Genomic DNA, 27139 nt, shown 5'->3' with positions numbered 1-27139 from the left:
GCGTCCAATCGCCCAACCTTACTACCCCATCTTTACTAGTTATTCATCAAAACACCATCAGTCAGGTGCATCCTCACTAGCCAATGACTTTGTCTCTTCTGGGAGAAAGAAGAACGAGCAAAAAAAACCAAAAAAAAAACTATTTTTGGTTTTTCTTTCAGTGCATTTCCTCAGATTCTCGTCACATTCCTGCAGCTCTGCATTGCTCTCGCATCACTTCATCTGAATAGTTACCAAAACAGTGGCTCATCTGGTTTCTGGTCAGAGTATCAGGGATCGGGACCAGACATTGGTTCGTTGTATACATATACCCAATATTATGGGAAATAGATAATTGAAACAGGAGTTTAATGACGGTGCAGGTCCACACCCTATGGTATAGGTGTCCCAATCAATGTCAGACACGGCCAGTCTTCTCACATTACAACAGATCAAACTAAGATAATACAGAGACTCCACAGTGTCCTGGTACATCATCACACTCGTGGCCGTCTGAGAGGTTTGGTGTTTGAAAGCATTAAACTGTATGAACCAGTTTTTCTCCTTCCTAAGGCTGAATCATGATCCAAGCTCTCTGCTGCAAATGGTTTAAAAATGGAGAGAACCAGTGCTGACACTGCGTCTGTGACAGATGTAATTACCTGATTTTTTGTGTTCACTTCATCTTTCATACCAATTCAATTAATGTAAGGGGCAACAGCAAATGCTGGTTTTCTGCTGCTTTGTACAATATTGTGAGAGTCGTGCAAAATATTTGTGACAGTGACAGCATACAGAATGTGGGCTGGCAGACTGTGGGTAAGCTAACTACTTCCAACTCTGTTGTCTCTGATTAGATTTTCCAGATCTGTCTGCCAAAACCCAATTTCCCTTGCAAAGCAGCTCTTTCTTGACACCTAGAGATAAAAGACCGCGCTGTGACAAGAAGCACATTCAACAGCGCCGGCTTTCAAGCTTTGCTGAATTCGAAATTCAAACATCAAGTGTGTACGTATGTACACGAGGAGATGTGCAATCTGCAGACAAAATTTCAAGTAGCCACAGTGAGACAGACACGAGCAACGAGCAAAAATAACCTCTTTGAAGGAAACAGTACGTGACGATACCAACGTGTCTTGTAAATGAACTAAAGTCTGACAAAAGCTTTACTGGAAATGTACATAAACACATCTGTTTAGCTCAGGCTCTTATGCAAAGTTTGATTCTTTAAACATTAAATTCTGTCTCCCTCACCACTCATCTTGCACCTCTAAACCACATATCCACAAAAACCAGCTCAAAGATGCTTCAGATTTTCAAGTGGAGATAAACTGTACCTTCATAATTAACCAACAATCACTTTAAATGTTTGTTATTTTTGTTTGTTTGTTATTTTACTCATTCTCTGAATTTTTTTCTAACAGTATCGCTCAGTGCTGATTTAACTGCGTAGTGGACCTTTTAATCTGGCCATCTCAGATTCATTACAACCCCCACCCTCAAAAACACCACACACACCAGTCCAGGCCTCATGAGCGTGCAAACCTACAAATGTTAGACCAACACCAGAACCGGAACACAGTGAAAGTTACTGAGCTTCCCAAGCAGACAAAAGATCCTCAGCGTGAAACCACACGTGCCTTTTGGGTTCCTGAGATAAATGAGAAAAAAGGATAGATGTGTCAAAAGGTTATTCTGTAAAATGTTATTTTGCAGGAAGTTGCTTTACTGGATAGTAAGGAGAACAATACACAGACAGGGTCACCATGTAGCTGATCCCACCAGGGATGCACAAAAACAACAAAGACTGTTGTCGCTTTGTGGCAACATAATTAACTTTAAACATGTAAGAAGTTAAACTGAAATAACATTTTGTTATGACTTTTGTGGAACGCTTTTAGAAGCAAAACTGAAAAATACCTGCACCTTTCTAAACTGGGCTTTCCTGTGATAAAAAGAACCCTGCTGAGTGCTTTCCCTGGTTTCACTCATATCATCATCTCCACAAAGATCATTACACATCACTTTCAGACAACAAGGACAGAGAATAATGCGAGGCAGTAATTACGGCTCTACCCATTCGTGGCTTTGGCAGCTTGTTTTCCTGACACCATTCCACCAGCACTTTAATCTACTCACAAAAGCGTTACGTTGTTGCAGCTTAAGAGAAAATCTTGCTCAACCACCACTCGAATCAAGTGCCGACTTGTATGGGTCAGAATAAAAAAACTTCACAGCGACGCTTCAATCATTACCCTCGATCTGCTCACGTCCATTGCTGTCGTTTCCCTGCTGCTACAGCGCCGCTCTGAAAGTGCTCTAACACTAATTATTCAGGCAGAGACACAAAGTTTCAGTAGGAGGCAACGTGTAATTTACCAATCCCACCAACAAATGAAGCTGATCTTGGTTTAGACTAAGATATAACCAAGTGTTAAAATGCTTAAATGAGGCTATAAAGTCAAACCGGGGGACAAACGGTAAATTCTGTCAAGGGATCAAAATCATTAATAGTTATTTTATGAACATTTTCATTTCTGTGGTTACCGTGAGTCATCAGCCACCCACCTCTGAGAAGTGTGAAGGTGCTGCCAGTCTAATTTGCTTTACCAACAAGTCACAGCACAAACACATTAGCTGACCAACGTAGTTTGACTAAGTTCATTAGCAGTCTGGTAGATGTAACAGCAGAGGTGACACACAGGTGAACACCAGGACAGAAAATTAGGGTCTTTTAGGGTTTTAGGTTTTGTTTTCCAGACAATACTACAAAAGCAACATCACACAGATAATAACAATGCATATAACATATTTATATTTAAATGTGTAGAGTGTAAAGATGCTGGGATAAGCTATGAGGGACTATAATATAAGGGACGGATAAAGTAAAATATATTATTATTATAAGCCCTTTGGAGGTGACTGTTGTGATTTGGTGCTCGCATTAAGTCGATGCTACTTTGGTAAATCTTGTTTGAGACGTGTGACCTCTCTGTTTCATATCCTGGTTCTGGAACGTTACAGACACTTAGCAGCTAACTGTACTATCCTGTTCCTGCCGCCTTGATTGTGGAAAAATGCAAGTTTTGATCTGTGCAAATAAACTGTGTGGCAGAGACACTTTGTGATCTTTATGTCGTCCTTTGTCATGCAGGTAAAATGTCAAATTCACAGAAGGCTTCATGCTTTCATTAACAATGATAAAAACCATGATATGTGCTGGAATAACATGTAATGAGTAGGAAAGGCTCCATGTCTGGCTGTGCTATGGGTTGTAAACATAATAAATGCATGTTTTCTGTTTCATGTCTAAACTGTTTACTTGGCGTACAGAAACTGTATGTGAGCATTTTCAGTTTGTCCAAGTGTGTGTAGGTGTGTTTCTTTTCACTGCGTATATCATTAACAAGCTCCAAGACACGTCCTGGGGAGCTATGTACGCTCTCACTGGACAGCTCTGAAGCAAAACTGTTGGCTGGCGTTCAGCAAACTGTTTATCATTTCTAATGAAGGGAAAAGCAAATGGAACTGTCAAAACAAGTGGATGACAATACAATAATTAGCATCATTATCTGGATAACACTACCCACCAGTCACATCCTGATCCACAGTACCACAAATGACAGATCTTCACAGTTCATTACATGCTTAAAAAAATAGCTGTTTTTATAAAACAAAACTGTCACTGCACTACAGGTAATGATGCAATAACAGTGTAACGTTTTCATCTCTCAAAGCTTCGGCAGGTTTAATATCAATGCTTTCTTGGGGTTAATAAAGAAATGTTCAGTAATTATTAGCAGCAGGAGATTTCTTATCAGCAGAACTAACCGAGCACAGGCAGCTGCATCAAGACCAGAAGGAACCTACAGATGACCACTTTCATCCAGGTCTTGTCTGAAATTCATTTTTTGGGCTGTCTGCCAAGAAGTGGTACACTAAACCAGCGGTCCCCAACATTTTTTATGCCACAGACCAGTTTAATGTCAGACAGTATTTTCACAGACCGGCCTTTAAGGTGTCAGTGGATAAATACAACAAAATAAAATGATACGACCAAGACAAAAACTGTGGTATTTTGTAAATATAATAATAAACATGAATTCACTGAGTAACTGTATTAGCAGTGTCCTCCTGAAATGCGCCAACAACACTGAGAGTAACGTCCTCCTCTCTGCCCCTTAATGCTCTCTGGTCGCTATGGTAACACGGAAATATTTCTTATAAAATAAGACACACAACTACAACACGGGAAAAACCCAGGGAAACCGAGTTATCGACAAGAACCCTGAAAAGCATAAATTTCGCACCCGAGCCTCAACTCTTGCAGCCCGGTACCAAACGACTCACGGCCCAGTACTGGTCCGTGACCCGGGGGTTGGGGACCGCTGCACTAACACATTATTTAGCATTTTTCAGCTTTACTACTCAGCTAACAGGCCAAAGAGACCATGTGCGGAGCCACGACCGGGCACTCTACAGTGCAGTTAAAGATTTACAAAGGACGGTGATGCGCCAGCAAATCGAGTCACTGTTTTACTTTGAGTGGTGTTTGATTAGACAGTACAGAAAAGGTTCAAATCTAATGTAAAAGCCTAATAACCATACGCCCATTTCAGTTCCAAGCTTTGAAATCGTACAGAGGGGGGCGTATGCACGGGGCAATCGATGCCTCATTTCATAACCTTCCTTCTGGGAGAAGGGCTGCTCAGAGCAGGAGATCAGTGGGTGAGCGTCAGCATCCACGGTCTCAGCATCAGCACAGATCGCCAGCGTCGGCCCTGAAGCCCGAGCCCTGTGAGAGCGCCAGAACGACAGCTGACAAACAGAAGTCACCACTAACCAACAATCTCCACCCAAAGCTGTCTTTCCCAGGGCTGCACTTACAAACCCAGCAAGGACTGAGACTCCATTTTAGCACTCTTACACTCTTACATACAAACAAAGGGGACGCGATGCGTGACGGGGCGTTTATGCTGACGTAGGCTGCAGAGCGAGCAGTGAATCACTTTCGCTGCACGTGGCGCTGTGCCAGCTGACTTATGTCGAGTGCCTCGAGGCCACAGAACCAAACACTTTCCACCTTAGTGGGGAACGTCAGGTGACACGGACACATATGCTCATACGGTCAAATATTTAACACCAACTGTGTCAACCATAACTTTGCAGTTTGGAAGGAAGCCTACAGTGGAAACACAAACAGCACTGACAGGATGTAAAATATGTGAACACACTAATTAAAGTTGGTTTCCACTTGATGACAGGATTTGACAACAAGTAAAATAATGTAAGACTTGGATCTCGGCGTCTGGTAAACCCAATGAGACTAAAGTATCCAGACAGACGTGATTTAATAGAATTTAAAAAACTAAACCCAACAACAGCTGAGAGCAGAGAGTGGACTGATCCATTTGAATGATCCTTTGACTCTGTTGAAAGTGGGAAAGATTGGCAGATAAATCACCAGCATGTCCGTGTGTTGTCTGCTGGTGAGGGAAATTCAAATCAACCTTCTGTTTACTGACAGAAAGATTTAATAGAAGCATTTCGTCGACACAACAGAAACAAACATCCAGTACAGCCACTGTCACAAACTGCTCAACCCTCTTATTCCCAACACGATAAGCACCCATTGGCTGTATTTTGCATTTCTTTTTAGCTACTCCCCCCCCCCCAAAAAAATGACACCACCACAAATAGCAAATCCATCTGAGAGACCTGGTTGGTGGGAAGTTGTAAGCTGCACCTCTGAATCAGAATATTTCTCCGTTTTTAACAAATTGTTATTATGTTCCCATTTTCTTTCAGAATAATCCACACTGGAAAAATATCAAAGAAGTTAGGCGTGCATTTGCATTACCCCAACGAGGAAAAGGATGCATTATGTGGAGGACAGGACTATTTCCATGTCTCATGGAACATATTTCTCTAAGCCAATCAACAGCAGCAGTAGCCTGTCACACAAAAAGCTGACTGCTTTTTTCAATTCAATTCAAATTCTTTATTGTCTCACAAGGGAAATGAGTTTAGCAGCAAGGCAACATTAAGAATAAACAAAACAACAATATTAATAATCACAATAACAATAATAGTAATAAAAAGCCACAAGACAGTTATTTGCCATTAAGGAGATGAGTTGCAGTAGGAATAAAAGAAACCTGGAGTCTCTTGTTCTTCCTCACAGGTCCTCGAAAAGAGCAGCAAGTCAGACTCACTGTGAAGTGGATGGTTCAAACATTTAACAACACAATGAGCCTCCTAAGCTCATGTTTGTTATAAAACGTCTGCTGCAGGTCGCCACAAGAGCAGCGCCCGTTTAGCCTTTAGATGCAGAAATACCTTCATCACAGATCCGGCGAAATGGAAGCTAAGCACAGCAACAGTATGTTGACACGAGACGACAGGATGAATAACAACAATATTCAGCACTGTGGTTTTTGTGAGATTGGGTAAAGTGCACATTAATGCAGAACCATTGGATTATGTTCACTCTGGAACATTTCTGCTGCCCTCACAGAACTGCAATACAGCACAAAAATAACTAAACACAAATAGTGCCAGCACTTGCACAAGCCAGTGGAGAAAAGAAAGGATTTTTTCACTATTTTTTTTCAATCATCAGATTTCTTTCAGATCCTGGCAAAACCTTCTTACACCTCTGAATAAAAGAAATCGATACGACTGCCAAGTCATCGAGCTTCTGATACCCGTTCAACCAGGAGTAATCCTGCAGAGCAGATAAATGAGGAGGGTTCGGTATAACTGTGCTCTTAAACTCACACAGAGTAGAAATCTTGTAAATCAAATAGCACGGGCCGAGATTTCAGGCTTCTGGAAATTCCTCACTGCCGCTCGCGCTGCTGAATCAAAACGGTGCTTTCAAACCCGATGGATGTGACGACAGAGGCTTACACACCACTAACACACTCGGTCTGTGTAATTGGCAGCCTTGGGTTATTACAGCACACACAACGGGGAAACTGCACAAACAGGAGAAAACAGAGCAGACTATTGTGAAAAACATAATACCTTATCATGGGGTCTGCTTTCTGAGTGATAAGGCCTGTGTGGATAGCCTACGGGCTGCTTCCACTCACTGTTTGTACTATACAGCTGATACCCTGCTATTAGCTGGCAAAACTAAATCCATCCTAAAGCCCTGCCTAGCCAGAGAGGGAGTGTGTTAATGCGAGCCAGCGTGTGTGTGTACACTTCACACACACACACTGGGAAGTGCTAAATCAACAAAGACCCCGCTGGCATTTACATAAGAGGACCTTTTGTTTCAATGTAAACCTCCCATTTACAAAAGTCTTGCACTGCCACAGGACAGAAGGGTTACAGAAGCACAGGTGGGTTCAGGTGAGCGATAAAGCAGCAGCCTTAGGGGTCACACAGAGGGTCCTCCAAAGCCCTTTGACCCTGACCTGAGCAGCGTCGGGAGGCTAACGGCACAGCAGACGATAAACAGCTACCTGCCAAATAGTTTCACCTAAAAATGATGTTTTCCTCAAGTATTTTCACAGGAAGCAGAGAGCGCCTCGGTGACGGTCTACTTTTCACGTTGAGCGTGAACACGTGAAGATTCGCCAGCAACACGCTTCTCATGTCAGTAAAACGCGATTTATTTTAGCGCACTGCTAATCTTCATAAAAACATTTCAGTTTCTCAGCGTCACATAAATGTGTAAATGAACTGTTTTCATAAACAAGCACACATTAAACATCTCATTATCGTGAGGCAGCACTTCTGCGCAGGACTCATTTTGCTAAAGTTCATCAAAAATAAGAAAATCATAACGTGTAATGCCAGCAAAATTAAAATTACATTTAAAAAAAATGAAACATACTTCTTATTACCAGGAATAATCCGGTGTCACAGCAGGAATGATACTTTCTGTAGTCCTCAGCTGTTCTCAATAAACATTAGGACACTGAGACTTTGTCACAGTAACAAAGGCCCCGACAGCATAAACATAAAAAAGTGAACAGAACCGAATCATCTAAAAAGGAATGAAAAAGCTGTCGTGTGTAACTTCTTAAGGAAATAATGCTCAGGAGCAAATGTGTCAATGACTCTTCTGTGGAAAACTATATCACTGAGCAGTTTGTGGATACTGTAAAGAAACGAGTCATCCCACAGTAGATGGTACACTGTGGGATCTGTTCCCTGCAGCTGAAGGCACAGAGTGTACAGCACTCACCAAAAACAATACAGGCCAATGTTTTCATTTGGAGTAGAGAGCTCTAAATCCATCTGGCTTTCTGGAGCATAACTGTCCCCATCGTACACATTTACCAACACACACACACACACACACACAGCTATCCACACTTAAATGAATTCCCCTCAGTCAAGCTACAGGATGATTACAAGGCTTGGCCCCAAATTGACCAAGAGTTTATATTTACTGAATAGAAACAACTTTACATCTTAAGAAACATCATCTTTAAAAACATGAATGAAAAACACACCCTGCCATCTTTTGTACATCTTTTGCCATCTAAGTATTCTTCAGTGTACAGAAACACACAATCTTGGCTTCAGCTCCAAGCATCATAGCAACAAAAGAAAAATGTCCCTGCATTGTTCACCCCGGCAGCATTACAGATTCATCCTTAGCGATTACATAAATCGCAACAATCCTGCATGCAGAACAACAGTATGATCAATGACAGGTGTAAATCAACAGTTACAGCCATTTTTACACTCACACACACACACACACACACACTCACACACACACACACACACACACACACACACACACACACACACACACACACACAGCCTAACACACCTCGCTCTCCTTTCACTATTCCACCAAACCTTTTGAGGAATTCCCCAGCAGAGCATTTGTCACAGGATCCGTGCGTTTATATTACCACCATCTTTACTCCTCCCACCTAAGCCTTCACTTTCATGCTTAATATTCCAACCATGTAAGCGCTGGAACCAGATATGCCATGCACCTTCATGCTCCGTGATAAGAAACATATTTTACCGGCAGCCGGTGGAGCTTTTGTAACACTTTTGCATGGCTGTCTTCATCGTGCATTGACTATCACTACAGATCAAATATGCTTCATAATTATTTTAAATAGTCTGTTGCCTGCAATCTTTGGCCTTGCCCTTCACTTTGTAATGTAAATCTTAACATTCTGTTTTCATCCACATCTGTTTAAAGACGTAAAACTCTTCCATCTTTACCAGGAGGCCTGAAGGTGTTAAAGTGAAAGGGCAGCTTGTGCCATGGGGACAGCAGCTCCGTTTTTGATTAAGGGTATGTTAGAAAATTGCAGAGTATCCACATAAACATGTAATATTTATCTAAATATTGCACTTATTGCAATTACAGTGAAGGGTAAATGCAGAAGACACAAATCAACAGCTATTGAACAAAAAGTCATTCAAGTGTAATTCTCTAATGTCGTGTCTCATCTGTTTAATGTTAAATGTTGTAGGGTGAGTGTTTTAGTTTAATCAAGCGTTCTGATATTTTTTGTTAGTCGTGTTTTTATTCATTTTTAATTGACATGGTTTTCTTTGGATAGTGCTGTAATAGGGCTGTGCGATATGACCAAAATCTCATATCCCGATATTAAGACATCTATCGTCCGATAACGATATAAATCACAAAAATGTAACATTTTCTGTAAATTCTGTGAATCTCGGGCAGCTCGACTTGTGTGAAGTGTTTCCAGCTGGGCGTCGTACCTGGAGTCGAGTGTTTTAACTGATGCATGAAACGATACATTTTTAGACATAAGTTGTAACGGCCACCGTTTTCTTTGTATTTATTACACAGCGTGCTGCGGGGAAAAGCCTGTTCTAACGTTTGAGTCTAAGGTTTATTTTTTAGCACCTGACGGCTCTTTTTTGCTTCTCATCCGTAAATACTCTGCATCTTTCACGTGATTCAGTTTATTTTGAAAAGTCTCAACAGGATCTTGAGCTTTATTGTGAAAGGTTTATGTGGAAAATAAACAAGCGGACACGAGGTGGTTTTACCGTCGTTGTTGCTAACGACAACGCATAAAAACAAGCGCTTGTCCGTCTGTAGTGTGGTTATATTAAATATAAGAGAAAGAGAGAACTTTAGGAAATTAATATAGCCACTACAGTGACCATCAAAATAATGAAAAAATGTTGCCGTAAACAGTTTATTTTGCGACACCACGAAACAAACGATAGCGTAAAATGAAACGATAGACGTTTTTATATCGTCATCCGATATATATCGTTATATCGAACAGCCCTATGCTGTAATTGTGGACACACTGTGCTTCGCCACTTGTAAAGTAAAGTAAAACTTTAGTTACTTTTTCAGTGGGTTGAAATCTATTCATTGAGAAGATGTGCCAAAAGCATTTCCCAGGCTACATTCAGTAGGCTGGACTTACTAAATGGGACTGGGTGAAATATCCACAGCTGCTTGCAAAAGCCTGCTTCAAATATGTCCAACCAAAGTCGATGGCCCAAAACAACTTCACAGTGGATGTTGAACTGAAGTACAGAGCATGACTAACTGAAAATCTGTATCGCATGAACCTCAGTGATTTTCATCTGAAGCAGTTTCAGTTCAAACCCTCCTACTGAGCAAAGGCAGGGAGGGGTGACATCGTACTGAGACACAGCCATGAAGCCTTTAATTAGTGTCTCAATATCATCTGACCTGGAAAATATGTAACTGCAAATTGGGCTGCATAGTAAAGCCTCATGATAACCAAGGTGCTTAAAGCAAAGCAAAACGCTGAGGACACGCTTCCATGACGTGTGCTCATTTTCTAAATATTGCAAAAAAGCATGTAACTCTGGATTATAGTTTGGCACTTAAGAACCAAAACAAGTAAAGCAGTGCAGTTAGTGAGCAAAGCTTATCAGAGTGTGCAGCAATGGAAGCAGATGGAAATGGAAGCAGTGGTGGGTTGGCTGCGTTTTAAAGAAGGATCAGAGAAGAGAGGGGGGGATCAAAAGCTCCAGGTAGAGATCTCAACAGGGCTCTGTCCATAAGTCCACAGGCGGTGTGGTGCAAAGACACACAAATGCCCACACAGTCCTAACCACACCACCATGAGTATGCACTGTGCAGTTAAGAATGAAAAGGTTCTTCTCTCAAGAAGGAAAAATATCTGTCCAAATGCACCCTGATGGGGACCATTATGCACAAAGGGGACCGCGTGACACTGGTCGCAGCTCTGCTTCTAGATAGCATTTACAATCAGCCTGTGCAAACCCTTATCTGATTTTTTGTCTTTAAACCCTCACACCTGTGGAGCCTGCCTGAATTAAGCAGAGGAGAAGTGAAAAGAAAAGCAGAGAACTTAATGACCTGGTGGCACACACCAGGGAAATGTATTCCTCTTAAAAGAGAAAAGTCGATTCCATTACGACAAGGATGTGATTTGCTTCTGTGCTAATACATGGATAAGGACACACTGGAACTTCATTTCAGAGCTGCGTACTACATCAACAAGTATCGAGGAGACTTGGGTCTTAGAGAGGTGGAAGCATTAATCCGACGTTTTTCAGCCACTCCTGATGTGCCGTTAACCGAACATTAGCTGGTAAAGTAGCCTTAAGCTGAGGACTCGCGTGGAAACTGGCACTGGTTGTTATTCATAAATCTGTCCCAGCAATGCATTTTACAAACACTGCAAACAAATAAAGTCCCCTTTGTCTCACCCAGACAGACTGAATGAAACATGTTTCAACTGTTTAATCAAATTGCCAATCAAGTAAAAGCAAAACAATACAGTCGAATTTCAATTTCATTTCTGCACCCCATGAAAAAAAAAGCATCTTTCTTAAACATCGGTGGGTTCTGAAAATCAATCGATTCTCAATCAATTCCAGCCCTCCCCATCAGAGTAGCCGACGCAGCTCTTTGTAGCGACTAAATTCAAATTAAAATAATGGAGAGGACTGTTTTAGACTGTGTTTGTGGAGTTTCCCTGTGTGTGAGGACGATCATCTCTCCACCTTGCTCCAACATCCCACAGTCCCATTCCTTCTGTCTGTATGTATACTCCAAACACTGATGCTGGTTGTTGCACATTTCCCCTGCTGCTGAGCTATTTGTTTTGCCCAAGTTCATATAAATGCACCAGTGTCTCCCTCAGCGAGAGAGAAGAGTGTGTCAGTGTTAGGCACGTGACTCAAGTGCTCATGAGCTGAGCTCACATCACGACATCTATCAAAGCTGTTGCACAGCCCATTCCAGACGCAACTTGTTGTTTCTGGGTAGGATGTAACATGGTTAGATGAACATGCCAAAAGTCAGTTCACAACGTCAGACCACTTGTTTTTATTTCGTCACTCTCCTTTAGTGTTCGTTTCTGATAATCCTGTTGCTAGGCAGACAGCGGACAAATCCGAGGGGAGAAAAATCAGACAATGAGTCTAAAACGTGCACTCTGGAGTGATAGAAGAGAATTGTTCCACGACATACTCCTCATATGGCATTTAACCTCCTAGGACCTTCATTTTGGGTTGTCTAGACCAAAATACTAAATTTTGCTCTACAAGGGCCTGATTAGGGCTGCCACAAACGATTATTTTGATAGTCGACTAATCGGATTATGCATCCACTGGATGTAAAACGTACAGCTTATTGCACCAGCATGCATCTGTACTTATATAACTATCATTAGCTTACAGCTTCAAGTGGTAGGTTGGGCCATGAAGGACACACCCGACCCATCCTTCAAATCTGGGGAAAAGAAGGACGCATTTATCGGCCGCATTCGGAGGAGTCTTTGAATTTGGACCGCCTTTGTCGCGCCGCTGTGATGTAATCGGCCTACAAATGTGGCCTCTGAATTTGGACACAGCTACGATACCGGAGACTGCTGCTTCTTCTTCTTTGGAGTTTTAGCAGCTGGCATCCTTGTACATGCAGTGCTGCCATCTTCTGTTCCAGTCCGTTATTACACTCTTAAATCCTACGGCTTATTCCTGCGTATTTCAGGATCTTACAAAACTTCAAACGACGCGTCGACTATTAAATTAGTTGTCGACGATTTTGATAGTCAACTAATCGTGGCCCTAGGCTGAACTACGCAGTTTCATTTTCTAACTTATCAAACTGTTCAGTGACGCCCTCCTCCTCTATGGATAGGTGCCACTCTGAAACAGATGGAAACATTTAATTACAGAATCAGGGCTATTACTCAGAACAACTCTCTATTGATTTGTGGTGACCTTCCCCTCAATGGGGACAAATGGATCCCTACCATGCCAACAAAACGCCCGATACAGCATAACCGAGTCCCCACAGTGGAGAGACTGAAAAAAAAGGCACGACCATAAACCCGATTTGAAGGGAACGATGCGTTTTATCAGCGCCGGCCAACATTTAGTAGACTGGTTGCTTGAGAGGTCCTTTACACAGCCAGGATGCTGAATGTACACTAGTTTAAACATGGCCCTGGTTCAGATTATGTTCAAATGAAAGACATCCTCAGCCTCTAAAGCGACCACACATCCACAAGAGGAATGAGAAGTTCATTTAATGAGTACGTTCAATGTTAGTACACACATTAAGATCCATCAAGCAACTGCAAATAACAGAGCGATCATCTAATCCCAATATTTCTTTGAATGTTCAGAGATGACAGCTTATTTCATTAGTGCGTCACTCACTGGGCTGTCACAGCATATTAATGCATGCCATACATCACCGTGGCTCCAAAATGTAGCTAAATGAACATCTGCCATTACTGCCAGGAGACTGAAATAAATACATGTGTGAAAGGTGGAAAATTAATTAAGGGGCTGGTAAAGAGGTATTATTCAGCAGACAGGAATATCTGTCAAGGCTAGCTTGGCCAAAGGAGAGCAGTCATGACAAAAAGCTCTTCTGAAGGTGTTCGTGTTCATCATTCTGCGATTCTCTCACAGGATCAGCGCTTTAAAAAGACCTGGCTTCATACTCGTCTGTATTAATCAGTTCAAACTGTCTTCTTTTATTAGTTTTTTTTTTTTTTACATTCTTTCAGAAACAAGCTGTCAATAGATTTGATTTTACATTAGCCTCTTTCTTACAATGAAGTACCAATCGATGCCTTCTTCTCCCCCTTACAAGTCCTCCTCTAGGCAGACTTCTGGGGGCTGTGCCAGAGAAAATCAATTGTTTTTGAAATGCTGGCGAGCTGACGGCATCATCCCACAAACAGCACACACAAAGAAAAATGCCAGACCGTTAAACTGTAATTCATCATCTTCATTTGGCCGTGAGAGGAATATCGTTTATTGACTTCATTACTGCAGCTGATCTCTTAGCTAAGGCTACCAACCTGTCCTGCTCTACTTTTAAATGTCACGAGCCATTAATGAGCTAAGCATTATTTGGTATTTGAAGGTCTGACAACTTATCGATGAACTTATCATTTCGCTGAACTCCTCGCTTCATACCACCTCCGGCCTTCGCCCACACACGCTGATAACTCAACTTAATCCATGCATCTTGACGGCGCCTCGGTTTGAATGTGCCACGTCTCCCGAGGCCAGTGTGGGTGTGACAGATGGGTGGGAAACCGGTGCCCAAAATGAAATAGCAGCAGACATTAAAAAAGAAAAAGCAAAAAATATTGGCACTTCATTGGAAGCACCAAGGTCCTGGTGGTGTAGAGTGTAAGCAAAACAAATGTAAACAGTCAGAAAGGACAGGTGGAGGATTTCCACAGGCTTTACAGACGCATTCCTACTGCAGCACACACTTATGCTATACTATCACTTTTATAGACTTTTTTGTTAGAGTGATGTGAAGCCTGCAGTGAAATGCATTAAAGGCTTTTGTAATGGGCTGAGCTTTCTGGTCAGCAGCAAAGGACTCTGCAGTTTGGTCCATTTAGGCACTGTGGTGTGGTGGATTCCAGTATCCAACCTCATCTGTTATGTACTGCGAGACCCCAAATCTAGTTTAGCACATCTAGCTAGGCTTCCAGACATTTTTACTGGTACGTGTGCTACAGGAAACAGTTCATCAATATAGAAATTAACGAGCACTTGCTGACAAAAATGCCAATGAATGATAATGAAAGACAAATTCAAGTATAATCCTTCTAACTAAAGCACAGCTTCCTCGTCTTTATGCTCCACAAGCACGTTAGAAGCTGCATTTGCAGTGCAGGCTAATGCTAACATGATATTTGGGAGCTGCAGTCTAATAAACACAAGCCAGCCTTCTCTGAACAGACAGCATGCTCTGGTTATAGTTTCTTGTCATCTGAATTTAAACCAATATTATAAATACTGACTGATTTTTGGTGGACAAGTATACAACAGACACACTCCTCAAAACTGGTTTTTAGTTCTGTGCCGGGATCCCACCAAAACCAATACTCACTGCACCAGTTTTTGACTAAAACTTGAAAAATGCAATATTACTTGTTGTCCTTTGGTACCGCAGCCAGCAAACGTACCAGGGTGACCATTTTTTCCAGAATTTAAGGGGACAGTAAGGGCTACAAGTGATCTAGTGCTTACATGCTGAGGAGAAAGTTGGGAGTCAGAAATTCCCAGTCCAAATCTTTTCTCTTTACTTTTTCTAAACCTCTTGAGCCCCCAAGGGTCTTTCTGAGGTCCCTGCTCGAAAATGACATGCCCAACATGAACACAGGATTTCTCTGAAATTACAAACTCATTTTGACACCATCTGCAGAAAATTGCTTGTTTTTTGAATATTTTGTGAAGAATCACCCACACACTCACATACACTGGGCCTTTTCCCGTTAAAATCTGAGGAGCCGTAACTCTTTTTAATTGTTTGAGCCAATAGAATCACCGTAACATCAGTTCCACCAATCAGAAGCTGCAAGGCAAGAAACACACCTGATGCTAAATTTACAACACATGCCCTCGTCCAATCAAATGTCTGTAACTGGTGATTTTTGATGGGAAACGGCTCTGAGGCATTGTGGGAGATCGAGTTAGTCATGAAACGAGCCGTAGTCGGCAAAGGTAAGTCTGATTCACGTTACCGTTTATCAAGCGTCAAACACTTTTGTGGCGTTCTTTTGGTCGAAGCGTGATAAAACTTGCAGTTTTGGAATCTGTGCGATTTTGGCTTTTAGAAAATGTTCATTTGTTTATTGTTTCACTGTTTAGTGGTCGCAGAAATGGTTTATATGGGCTTTTATGAGCTTGGATACCAGACGCGCCGGTACCGAGCTAGTGTTACACCCGATGAAAGGGAAGGGGATACCGGGGGCAGCTACAAAAACCGCCATTCAGATTTGTTTAAAGAATTCAAGTGGAGTAATTTCCACTTCAGAGTAACAACATGGCAACAACAGCTTCATCTAAAGCTTTTGGTAAATCATAACCACCAGATCCTTTAGAGATCCAGATGTGGATTAACATTTGCTGGATTAAATTATTAATTGTCAGATTAATAATTCTTACAAAGATGTTAGATTTGCTCTCACAGTAGCACATTCACAGGATCAAACCATTTGTAAGCTGTTTTATTCAGTACAAAAAAAAGCAGGATAGTCTAATTAAATGGCACTCGCTCCAAAGTGAACAGGGACAAAATTTCAAATGAAGAAAAATATCAAGACCCTTCAGTGCACCTAGACTTTGAGAGAGCTACCACTTCAGTCTCATAATTCACATTCATTACAAATGTGACAAAAAAGTGTCATAAATATACAAAGAGCCCCTCCTTTCACCTCCACACCCACACAGTTTTTTTAACCCTCCTCCAAGTCACAGAGAGAGCCAGTCTATGCTGATGCAAAATGCTTGTGTCAGCTCGTCCTTACCAACGCGAGGCTCCTCTCCCCATCTCACCTATATGCATTGTAACCCATTTATACGCCCGGTCCGTTCGATGCAGTGTGTGTGCGCATTAGGCCAATGTGTTTTCTTCTGCTTTTTAAAGTGTGTAACAAATTAAGTTAGAGAGGAAAATTATTTAGAGGAAGAAGAAACCTGGCAGGAACTCTGCAGGGTGCTGTGAATGAAGACGTCTTTCTGGAGTGAAAATCAAAGTCGAACAGACAAATGTACTCATTAACACAGTGCTGCTTTTATGCTGTTCACTGTATTATCATGGGCAGTCAGTCATGTAATAGACTGCTGTTAACCTCCTTTGTAAGAAGATCAGGTGTTATTAGACAGAACGAGCCTTCAGGCATAACCTTGGACAATAGTGAAAGAGGTTAAAATGGTGATGGCACTGATACAGTCCTTACTATAGACAGAGACCAATGGTAAGGGGAACTTTTCTGTGCACGTGTGCATGTAATGCAAACATAAAGACATCACAGAGCACTAATTACGGGGAAAGAACGGAGCAACGGGTTAACTAAGGCAACATTTTTAAATCAGTTGTGGTCAGCGGGGCCACGCTGAGGTTAGGGACCCCTTTCAACTGAAATGGGTGCAAGACAGCAAAGGTTTGTGGAGGACAAAGCACTCAATAATTTAGTCATTTCTTCAAATGGTGTAATAGGTTGCTGCTCAGGCTTCTCTCAATAGAAATCTGTCTCTAAACCAAATCCTTCAGACAGCTTCTGCTACGTACTTTGATCTCAGTGCAACAAGTAAACACTTCTCTGTCTTTGTACCAGGTTTAGTTTGTGAAAATGAGAACACTGAGCTGTATGAGACCGAAAAAACACATTAGAAGGAAACAACAGTTGCAAATGGTCAGTGTCACACTGGATACTGTAGCATGCTTTGGCTACATTATTACACTAACAGTCATAATAACTGAATAGCTGCTTAGTATCACTGCATTAGATCTGCTATCCATGAACTACGATTGCACACAGAGGGCAGGAAAGTACATAGTGTTTCTACACTCAATAAAGCAATATCACAATGCCTTCGGGCTAACGCTTGACTAGAAACAGCCTTCTGCTCATAAAGAACTGCTAATAGTAAATGTGTAGCCTTGTTTTGTGTTCACATTTACAAGATTGTGACGACGATGTTTTCTACTTCTACATCCCTTAAACCAACAGACAGAGGTTTGCACAGTAATGAACATGTATGAGTACAAGTATTCCTTACATCCTACATGTGCACAAAGTACTGTTGCCGCATCTGCAATAATATCAGTGTAAATGTTTACATGATGTAAAAGTGTCATTCCCATGAATTTACACTGCTTGATGCACACGACAATTAGGAAAGCACAGGCTGTTACACGTGCTTTCCCTTATTTCCTTGAGAAAACTTTCCACGAAAGGTGGAAACAACAAACATGTTTCGCTGTCCATCCAGACTATGAAGGAAGAGATATTTGCAGCTGGTGACGCGTGACCCAAATGTTCACAAATGGCTCCACCGAGAACAGCGAGCTGCACTCCATAAGACAGGAAGAGCTGACGGTTGATCGAAATTACTGATGTGGTTCAATGGTAAAACTACAGGGCTTTGAGCAGCTGGTTAAAAAGCTTAATGCAAGATACACCCCATGCAAAAAATACATAAAAACATTAAAATGAAATGTAACAACTCCTGAACAGTTACAAGGTTCAGTGTTACTACTACAGTGTCTCGTTATACTTTTACTTACAATTTTCAGGAAAAATACCAACGTTACATTTTGGCTTAGATTTGACTTACGCTGTGTCACTACTATGGCATTATAGCTAGCAGCTTATGCTAATAGAGTCACACATTTAATTATGTAGTCTGTCATCAGCGACAGTAACTCACTGGATAGTTTCCTTAGATCATCAGAAATATGATCACAAGTTTTATAGAAATATGATGATATTATTTTAAGGTTATATCGCCCACCTTCTATAACTGTTACATTACGAGCTGACTGCAGGTGAAGGCTGTGAGGTTTTTTCAAGCAGCAACTACTTCTTTTAACAACAGTACCAACGAACACGAACTGAAAAGCACCGACAATCAACAAAGGAACTGTGACAACCACATACTGTACAACTGCTACCAAAAGCTACTTGGTAGACGAAGGTCTCAGGAGCCTCATCAATGAAGCCTTAGCTCCTAAAGCTAGGATATCAGCATGCAGACTGAAAGCAGGCCTGGGAGCAGTGTGCACCGTGGTGACAGATGGAGAGCACTGGCATCTACCTCCAGGGGTCTGACCTCATCAGAATTTAACTTTACCCAGACAGAAACAGAGCCACTCGTGCCTGTGATATACGTGTGCTCGAAATATTATGTGGTCCAAACAAAGCAAACTGGGGTCACTAGTGTGCAATTAAAAGAAATAATAATAAAAAAAATAAAATAAAGGGGGATAAAGTAACACAGAGACGGAGAAATCAAAGATTCTCAGTAAGATAAGATTGAAGTGTTGCCTAATTATTCATATGAAAATGAAAACCATGTCTACTGCCATGAAAATCCTTTCAATCCTAAGTAGTCTTATCCATATGCGAGTAGCTGTAAGGAGTCTCACCAACAGCATTTATCACATCAAAGCATTCCTCAGGAAATGGCAATCGTTCGAAAGGAAACACACTGCACAGTTTTTCTTTGGAAGACTTACAAACCTGACTGCATCAAAAACTCCTCGATTCCCCTCAGTCATAATTTAAAGTCAGCAGCTCTGTGTGTGTGTGTGTGTGTGTGTGTGTGTGTGTGTGTGTGTGTGTGTGTGTGTGTGTGTGTGTGTGTGTGTGCTGGGACTCCAGACGTGGAAACTAGAGTGAAATCTTGTTCAGAGCTCAACATCTGAATCACTAAACTTCGGCTCCGGTCAGCCTGATGTGTTCAATTAATCAATCAGTGAATTAAAATATATTCGCTACATTCATTCTTTAACCTGAGATTAGCATTTTTTGTATTAAAAAAAAACAAAATAAACATTTTAGAGATCTAAAAATTAATTGATGAGTTGGGGACAAATCAGCAGACCGATGAAACACACGTGCAAACATTTTGAACTGAACACACTCGGACAAAGACCGAAAAACATGTTATTACATCCAGTCAGGAGGAAGTGGGTTTCCAGCGAAAGATAAACCTCTCTCACTTCACAGCGTCTGAATTATTACATCTGAGGCACATTTCAACAAAGCCCTGCACTTAATGCTCTCCAAAAAGTAGAAGTATTATAGTATACTTCAATAGTGCCATCTTTATTCTCTGTTAGAGGATGCTGAATTAAAGAAATGTCTCTGTGTGTGTGTGTGTGTGAGTGAGAGTGTGTGTGTGTGAGAGAGAGAGAACTGGCACACAAACCAAGTATAATTAGTTTTTCCTGCTACTCTTACTTGAAGAGCATATTTATTACTGAGTAAACCACTCTGACGAGATTGTTCTAGATCGCTGTGACTCAATATTAATTTAATGACACTGAAATATTTTCATTCATTATTCTGTTTAAAATTCAGTAACAGACTGATAAATGAACAGACTACGCAAACGGCTCTCGTAAGGCACCGAGACGAGGCTGCAGATAATAAATCTGTTATAATCAAATGTTAAAGTACAATCAAACTTAAACCTTCAGTAAACTGCAGTTTCTCTGGTCCTGTTGTTACAGAGTTGGTCTGTGGTTTGTTGCTAAAAAGAGAGTCAGAGGTCAGCAGGTTGGTGGGAATTTTTATTATAAGCTATTTAGTTTGACTAATTAAGAACCAAATTTAAATTTGAAAACCTGACAGCTTGAAGACCATGAGGATAAAAATCCTCAATTATACAAGGTTTTTTTGAAAATCTGACATCTATGAGCATCTAAAAAAACCCTCTTTTTTAATTTTAAATCTTAGCAGCGTTAAAGCAGCATTGATAACATCCAGTAAGTAATTACATGATATGATGATTTTAAAGATTTCTGGTCTACTACTGCATGTGTAACATCCGCGTGATTATTCTGTGCATTAAAAATCATTTTCAGACAAATCTATTTTAAATTCACACAGACCGCACAGACAAATTTATAACATTTATTTTTTCAAACCATGCTCAGTTTTTTGTTTTTTCCTGTTTAATAAGATTTCTTAGGTCTGAATAAACAAATCTGACCAATCAGACTACTGTGTTTGGCAACAAGTGTGCTGCAGTTCAAAATGCACTCTGGTGCTGAACATACAAACAGTAAAATAATCCTATTTTACCTCAGACACACAGCTAGATGCTGCTCAGGGTCAGCCGTCCCTGAAATGATTTCTCTGCCTCCAACTCTGCTAATAGGAGCTCAAACTGCCCCCGACATCCTGAAATATGGACCAAAGTGGTCGCGAAACCGCTTCAACTGCTGATCAAACCATGAAATTCTCTCTCTTGAATATTCGATGAACCAATAATTTGAGTTTCTTTTAAAAACATCAGGACCAGCTCACCATCACCATTTTTTTCCACATGGTGCACAAAAATGCACCGTGTTTGTGTGTATATATGTAACACAACAAAATGTATATGCTACAAATAAAACAGCACTCCACCATCGATCTGGTCCAAGAACCGTGTCTCAACGACAAAGGCTATGGGACGAGTTATAGAGCTAACGTTTACGTATGATGTAATGTGGGGGGGTGGCTGTGGCTCAGGTGGTAGAGCACATCAGCTACTGATTGGAAGGTTGGTGGTTCGATTCCTGGCTCCTCCAGTCTGCATGCCAAATATCCTTGGGAAAGATACTAACACCAAATTGCCCTCCGATGCGTCCATCGGAGTGTGAATGTATGTGAATGCTTATTAGTTGCACTTGATGAGTGGGTGTGATTGGGTGAATGAGGCATGTTGTATAGAGCGCTTTGAGTACTCCAGGAGAGTAGAAAAGCGCTATATAAGAATCAGTCCATTTACCATATAATGCCACCAATTAAACCTATTAGTAGATTTTTGTGTATTAGTAAACTCTCAATTTGGGGTGTGTTCAGGGACCTGGAGGGTATCATGGCTACAGCAGCAGACAGTGTAGAGCAGGGGTCCCCAATCGCAGTCCACGAGGGCCGGTGTCCCTGCAGGTTTTAGATGTGTCCTTGATCATCACAGCTGATTTAAATGGATAAATTACCTTCTCAACATGTCCTGAAGTTCTCCAGAGGCCTGGTAATGAACTAATCATGTGATTCAGGTGTGTTGACCCAGGGTGAGATCTAAAACCTGCAGGGACACCGGCCCTCATGGACTGGGATTGGGGACCCCTGGTGTAGAGCTTACTACTGACAAAGACAAAAGTTTACTAAAACTGAACAATCAAGACACCCTTGATATGAAGCTGTAGTCCATAGCACAGGTTGCACTGCAGTCATTTGTTGGGGGGGGTGAAGTTCTGTCAAGGTCTCCTCTTGCCTTCTGTTTTGCATATACGCTGGGTCGTTGTCATTTTAGCCAGACACTCAAACTGAACAGCAATTCTTTAGCAGACTGATGCAGAAAACATCAACGGAAAAAACAACTGAAAGAAGGTCAGGCAGAGCGAGGAGAAAGAAAGGACGCACAGAGAAGCACAAGAGCCCACGACTGTTCAGTGGAGTCACTCTGAATACAGAGGAATAAAAACATGACTATAAGCAACTCTTAAACTGCGAAAAGTATGGCTCTGTCTAACAAAAGGATACAATGAGGACAAGTATGACTCTTTATATCCTTGATATGTGTCAAACTAGTGAACGAGAGATTAGCACTGCACTGGATACATTAGTGCAAGTCAAACTTAGTTATACCAAGACGGCCCCCACTCGAACCTTGAGAGGACAGATACTGGTTAAAGCCAATAATGTAGATCAGTAATGTTGGATGGAGAATAACCACCGGTTAATGTAGCAACCCTATCTGCTCAAATGTCTGTGGGTCAAATATGTAGACACATCTGTACTTCCTGTTGCCGTTTGTTTCCTCATGACGCTTCTTCCTGTCAATCGCTGTCCTTATTCTACAGTCATGACATTGTGCAATATCCATAGGCAAAAACAGATGCCACTTAAAAATAGACTCAGCGATAGCTAAAAACTGACATGGACAAATAGCAACACCTGGGGCAGAATATTTCCAAAACTGCAAAGGTTTCCCCAAGAGATCAACTTTCAGTTTGTCACACAACTGTGTAAATTGCCATTATAGAAAAATGTAGCAGTTAGGCTCTATATAAAACGCTTGCTCATGCAAGTCATAATTTAGAACCATATCACTGGAAGTCAGCCTGCGCTCCGTTTGCATTCCAAGGAAAATGGATAGCCAGTACATAATAAATTACTACCAGTGAATAAACTGTTGTAACATGGATCAAATTGCTCTCTCGTTCCAAAGCGCACAAAGGCACAACAGCTTCTACAACCATAGCTCGACATACTTCATCTGGTGTGAGGCTTTGCAAGAAAACAAATCCAGACAACATCAGCCTCTTGGCGGCACAGATACTAATCTGAGGCTAAGGCTCTGCATCTGCTGAACACCAGCTCACACCACAGCCAAACACACAGGTAGGAGCTAAAAACAAAAATACCTGACCAATCTGACAGCTCGAGTTTAATGTGTAAGTGCAAACAAGTCCCCTCCCACTCTGTGGTAAAGAACTCACCTCCAGAGCCTCGAGGGTCACGAACCCTGTGATGGAAAAGCCGTCAATGATGTCCTCTTCGGCAGAAGTAGACTCCTTCCGCTTTCTTCGTGGAGGTCGAGGTCGGGACGACGAGGGCTCCCTGTCACCCTCCCGCTCTGAGTCAGAGGAGAAGCGAAACACTGAGCCCTTCACATGGTTGTTCTGTATCCCATTTGATCTCCTCTCCCGATCCCTCTCGGACCTCGACTTCCTCTTCTTCCGGAGACCACTAGATCGAGGGCCATCCATGTCCTTCATTGGAAACATCCGAATAAACCCTCCTGTTAACCGGGAATCAAAGCCTTCGAGGGCCCAACGCGGCACTGCTAAACCTCCACTTGGGCAAAGAGCCCCTTGAGGAGAATCTCCACAATATCCAAGAGAATGTTATCAGTGGGATAGATCCAAGGTAATCATAATATCCAACAGATGAAGCCTTTTATGGGAAACTCAAAAGCGCACTGACTCAGTGAACCGAGCTAGGCTTCACGAAAAGATCCCCAAAGGCAGTCCATCAAATCCTACAACGGAGGTGTAAAAGGATCTATTAAACACGTTATCGCCAAGCTGTCGATTTTGCCAGGGGAAGGACTTTTCAAGTTAAAGCAAATGTCTGCTCGGTGAACGTGCGCCGCCGTGGTGAGTTGAGCAGGTGCCGCCACATCTTTCTTCTCCAGGAACTGCTCTTACCCAAGGTCAGCAAACTCAGCCTCCTGCAAAATAAAGATGGACAGAGAGAGAAAGAGAGAGTGCATGCATTTGCAACATGTTCACTCAGCAAGTTCAACAGTGCATTGGAGCTAATGAGCCATTTTGCGATAGGTGCTGCATGCTACAACAGAAGGTTCTTGGCTTTGTGCATAATGCAAGATGAATGTTTTATTAGTCGCATCTGCTGAATATACTGTGCTTTTTACACTGCCAGGTCATTAAGCCCTGAGACGAGATGATTATGTGTTGTAAGTGCTCTTTTACTGGTGTCTCAAAAGCTTTTGCCAAGTTTTCTAACATAAACTGTGTTTTTAAATGATTGAGCTCCTTGTGTAAATTATATAATCCCACTGTTATTTTGCTACACGATGGTTTAAGTTTCTTGGGATTATTTTTGGCCTGGTGACAGCTACAAATGTATAAACTCTAAACTCTGTGACAGCGCTTCAGCACTATGCAGCACTTTGTTCCTACTACAATAATTAAACTGACAAGGTGAACAATACACCTGTTTACTTGCTCTATTTGTCTGCTCACTACAAACTTCCCACGTGTGGGACTAATAAAGGTTATCTTATCTTATCTTACATTAGTTTTAATTCAAATGATCAACATTTTGGCACACACACACATGCATCAGAAATGACATTTCATTCACTTTCACTGTGCAACCTCACTAATAATAAAGTTGCAGCATAAACAGAGATAAGAGACATATTAGATGAGTCAAGACTTGGGAGCTGTGCTTGAATAATATAGCTTTGACTTGTAGGCATCCATAAATGAATCGCTGAAATTAACAAATTCCCCCTGACTACCTGTTTCAGTTCACCATTCATTTCTTTCAAAACGTCACCTTGGCTCACAGACATGACTACATTTCTCCCTTTCACAAATTCAAAGTCAGTCTAATTGAACAGAGACACGCGTTTGAGGTTTTACACACACTCTAAACAAATGCCACGAGCCTTTATTAATGTTATCCTGTGTGGCTGCAGAGCTTAGCAGAGCCTACCTTCACTGACACTGAAGGCATCTGGCTGCTTTATAATATTAGGATGCAACATTCAACAGCTTGCAGTGCTATTCTACATCATTCTCAAGGAGCAGCCCAGCAGACGAGGCCTAAAGCCACAGAAAGTCACTCTGGCATTGTAGTCCAAAACACATATGGCTTCTCAGTGTGTCCAGAATAATAATTCCCATCCATGACATCACAGAAATGGTATTCGTATGTTGAAGAAAACTGCTTCAGACTGAACAAACTGCAGGCTTTTACTAAGCCTCCAGAATCCAGGTGGACGTTTCAAGCACAGAGGAATGAACCCTTTTCTGCATCACCACCCAAACCAAAAACCAGTCTGTCACAGTCAACCACCATCTTCAACTTTACATTGTCTCCTTGGACACGGGCTGTCATGTAGTGGAGCCCATCTGGATTCTGCAGCATACATGCTCTGCTCGACCCTGCAAAGTGACAAATGTTTTAAGCTTGCACAATCACAACCATTTTGGGGGGCTTGATCAAAGGGATACATAACAAAGGCACTAACAAGCCTGCATGCCAACAATTAAGTGTGCATCAACCATTTAAAGCTATTCATTTCACAGTACATGTTCAGTCTTCTAACAACACCCACAAAAAGGCAAATCCACAAGAAGGCAAATGCACCTTTACCGTGATAATGCTTCTAAGCCTTTTTTAAGTACCTGTGCCTTTAACCTGATGCCCCATGCCAATACTCATCTAATGGCACACAGACACTGTGCAAATAGCTCCCAAAATATCGCTTATTTAAAAACACACACACACACACACAAACTGTGTCCTAGCACTCGCCCTGGCTTTTCCAGCTCAGCAAAGACTCTTTCTCTTGTCTTAGCTCACAGTCCCTTTTTGTCTGCCTGTGCTGTCAGTAAAGATCTCAGGCTCTGTAATCCAGTCCAGCCCACAGCAGCAGCAGCAGCGGACTGGCACTGCCTCCTGCTCCGGCTCTCCAAGCTTCATTTTCTACTATAAGACACACAACAAAAGCAAGCCTCTCTCTCTCTCTCTCTCTCTCTTCTTTTTTTTCCTTTTGCTCCAAGACACGTCATGCAAAACCAAGAATTGCAAACCCTTGCGAGTGAGGAGGGACCGTCCGGACAAGTTGAAGGCCTTCAGTCACTAAAAAAAAAATAAAGATAAAGCACAAGAAGGTTTGGAGCTGGCAAAATAAATCCCGCGAAGGAAAACCATAGGGTATCTCCTCCTCCTCTCCCCAGATCCGAGCTTCAGGATCCCGGAGAAGGGAGACCGGGGCGCAGTGATACGGCGATGCCGCAGTGCCGCTTTACAGGCTGCACGCTTCCTCCTCGGCGCAAATAGTGCTGTCTGTGGATATTTGTTCTGCGAGTAACGCTAAAGATACAGTACTGCTAGTAACTTAGCTGCAAGTCAAATGTGCTGGAGTCGGTTTATACAGTCTTGTTATTTCCAAACTTAATTATGATTTGCAATGGGTGCATTTTTTTATGTTTTTATCGTACATGACAAAATAATTGCAAATGCAAGTCAGGTGAACGGTACAAGTAGGAAGTGCATGTCACAGTAAAGTTGGCTGTGGGTGGTAATCAATACTAGGAGACAGTGTCCGGTCATTACTTCATGAACTTCGGCTTTATCATTAAACGGTAAAATGTGCATTCATTAGCATAATTGCTTAAATACTAAATTGAACAGCAGCCTGAGATCGTTAACGCCCACCAAGCTATAGGCACATAACTGATTTTATGGAGAAGAGAAGCAGCAACTCATTTTTTACGCAGTTTGTTTAAACATATAGTCATTCACCTATTAGTTTAACGACTGTATCTTTATTTTTATCCAAATTATTTAGTAATTTTAAATAATTCATTATTTATTCCCCTTCTTCAGAACAGATAAATTAGCTAAAATGTTCTCATAAAAGTGATACGAACTCT

General features: G+C 41.7%; 1 protein-coding gene across 11 annotated transcripts in view; it reads right to left on the bottom strand.

Annotated features, from left to right (window-relative positions):
* The window catches only part of auts2a (activator of transcription and developmental regulator AUTS2 a), a 316198-nt gene extending 289743 nt beyond the window's left edge, over positions 1–26455 (bottom strand). For all 11 annotated transcript variants that reach the window (XM_039618431.1, XM_039618433.1, XM_039618432.1 and 8 more), the window contains exons 1-2: positions 26294–26455; positions 23444–24177 (exon numbers count right to left, since the gene is read on the bottom strand). In XM_039618431.1, coding sequence (XP_039474365.1) covers positions 23444–23731 — 288 coding nt within the window. In that variant the 5' untranslated portion in view covers positions 23732–24177; positions 26294–26455. The remainder of the gene's footprint in view (positions 1–23443; positions 24178–26293) is intronic.
* Between the last annotated feature and the right edge of the window lie 684 nt (positions 26456–27139).

Source organism: Oreochromis aureus, linkage group 10 (assembly GCF_013358895.1).
Source record: "Oreochromis aureus strain Israel breed Guangdong linkage group 10, ZZ_aureus, whole genome shotgun sequence".
Lineage (NCBI taxonomy): Eukaryota > Metazoa > Chordata > Actinopteri > Cichliformes > Cichlidae > Oreochromis > Oreochromis aureus.
Note: the sequence above shows the minus strand (reverse complement) of the source record. Positions and strands in the feature narration are given on the sequence as shown.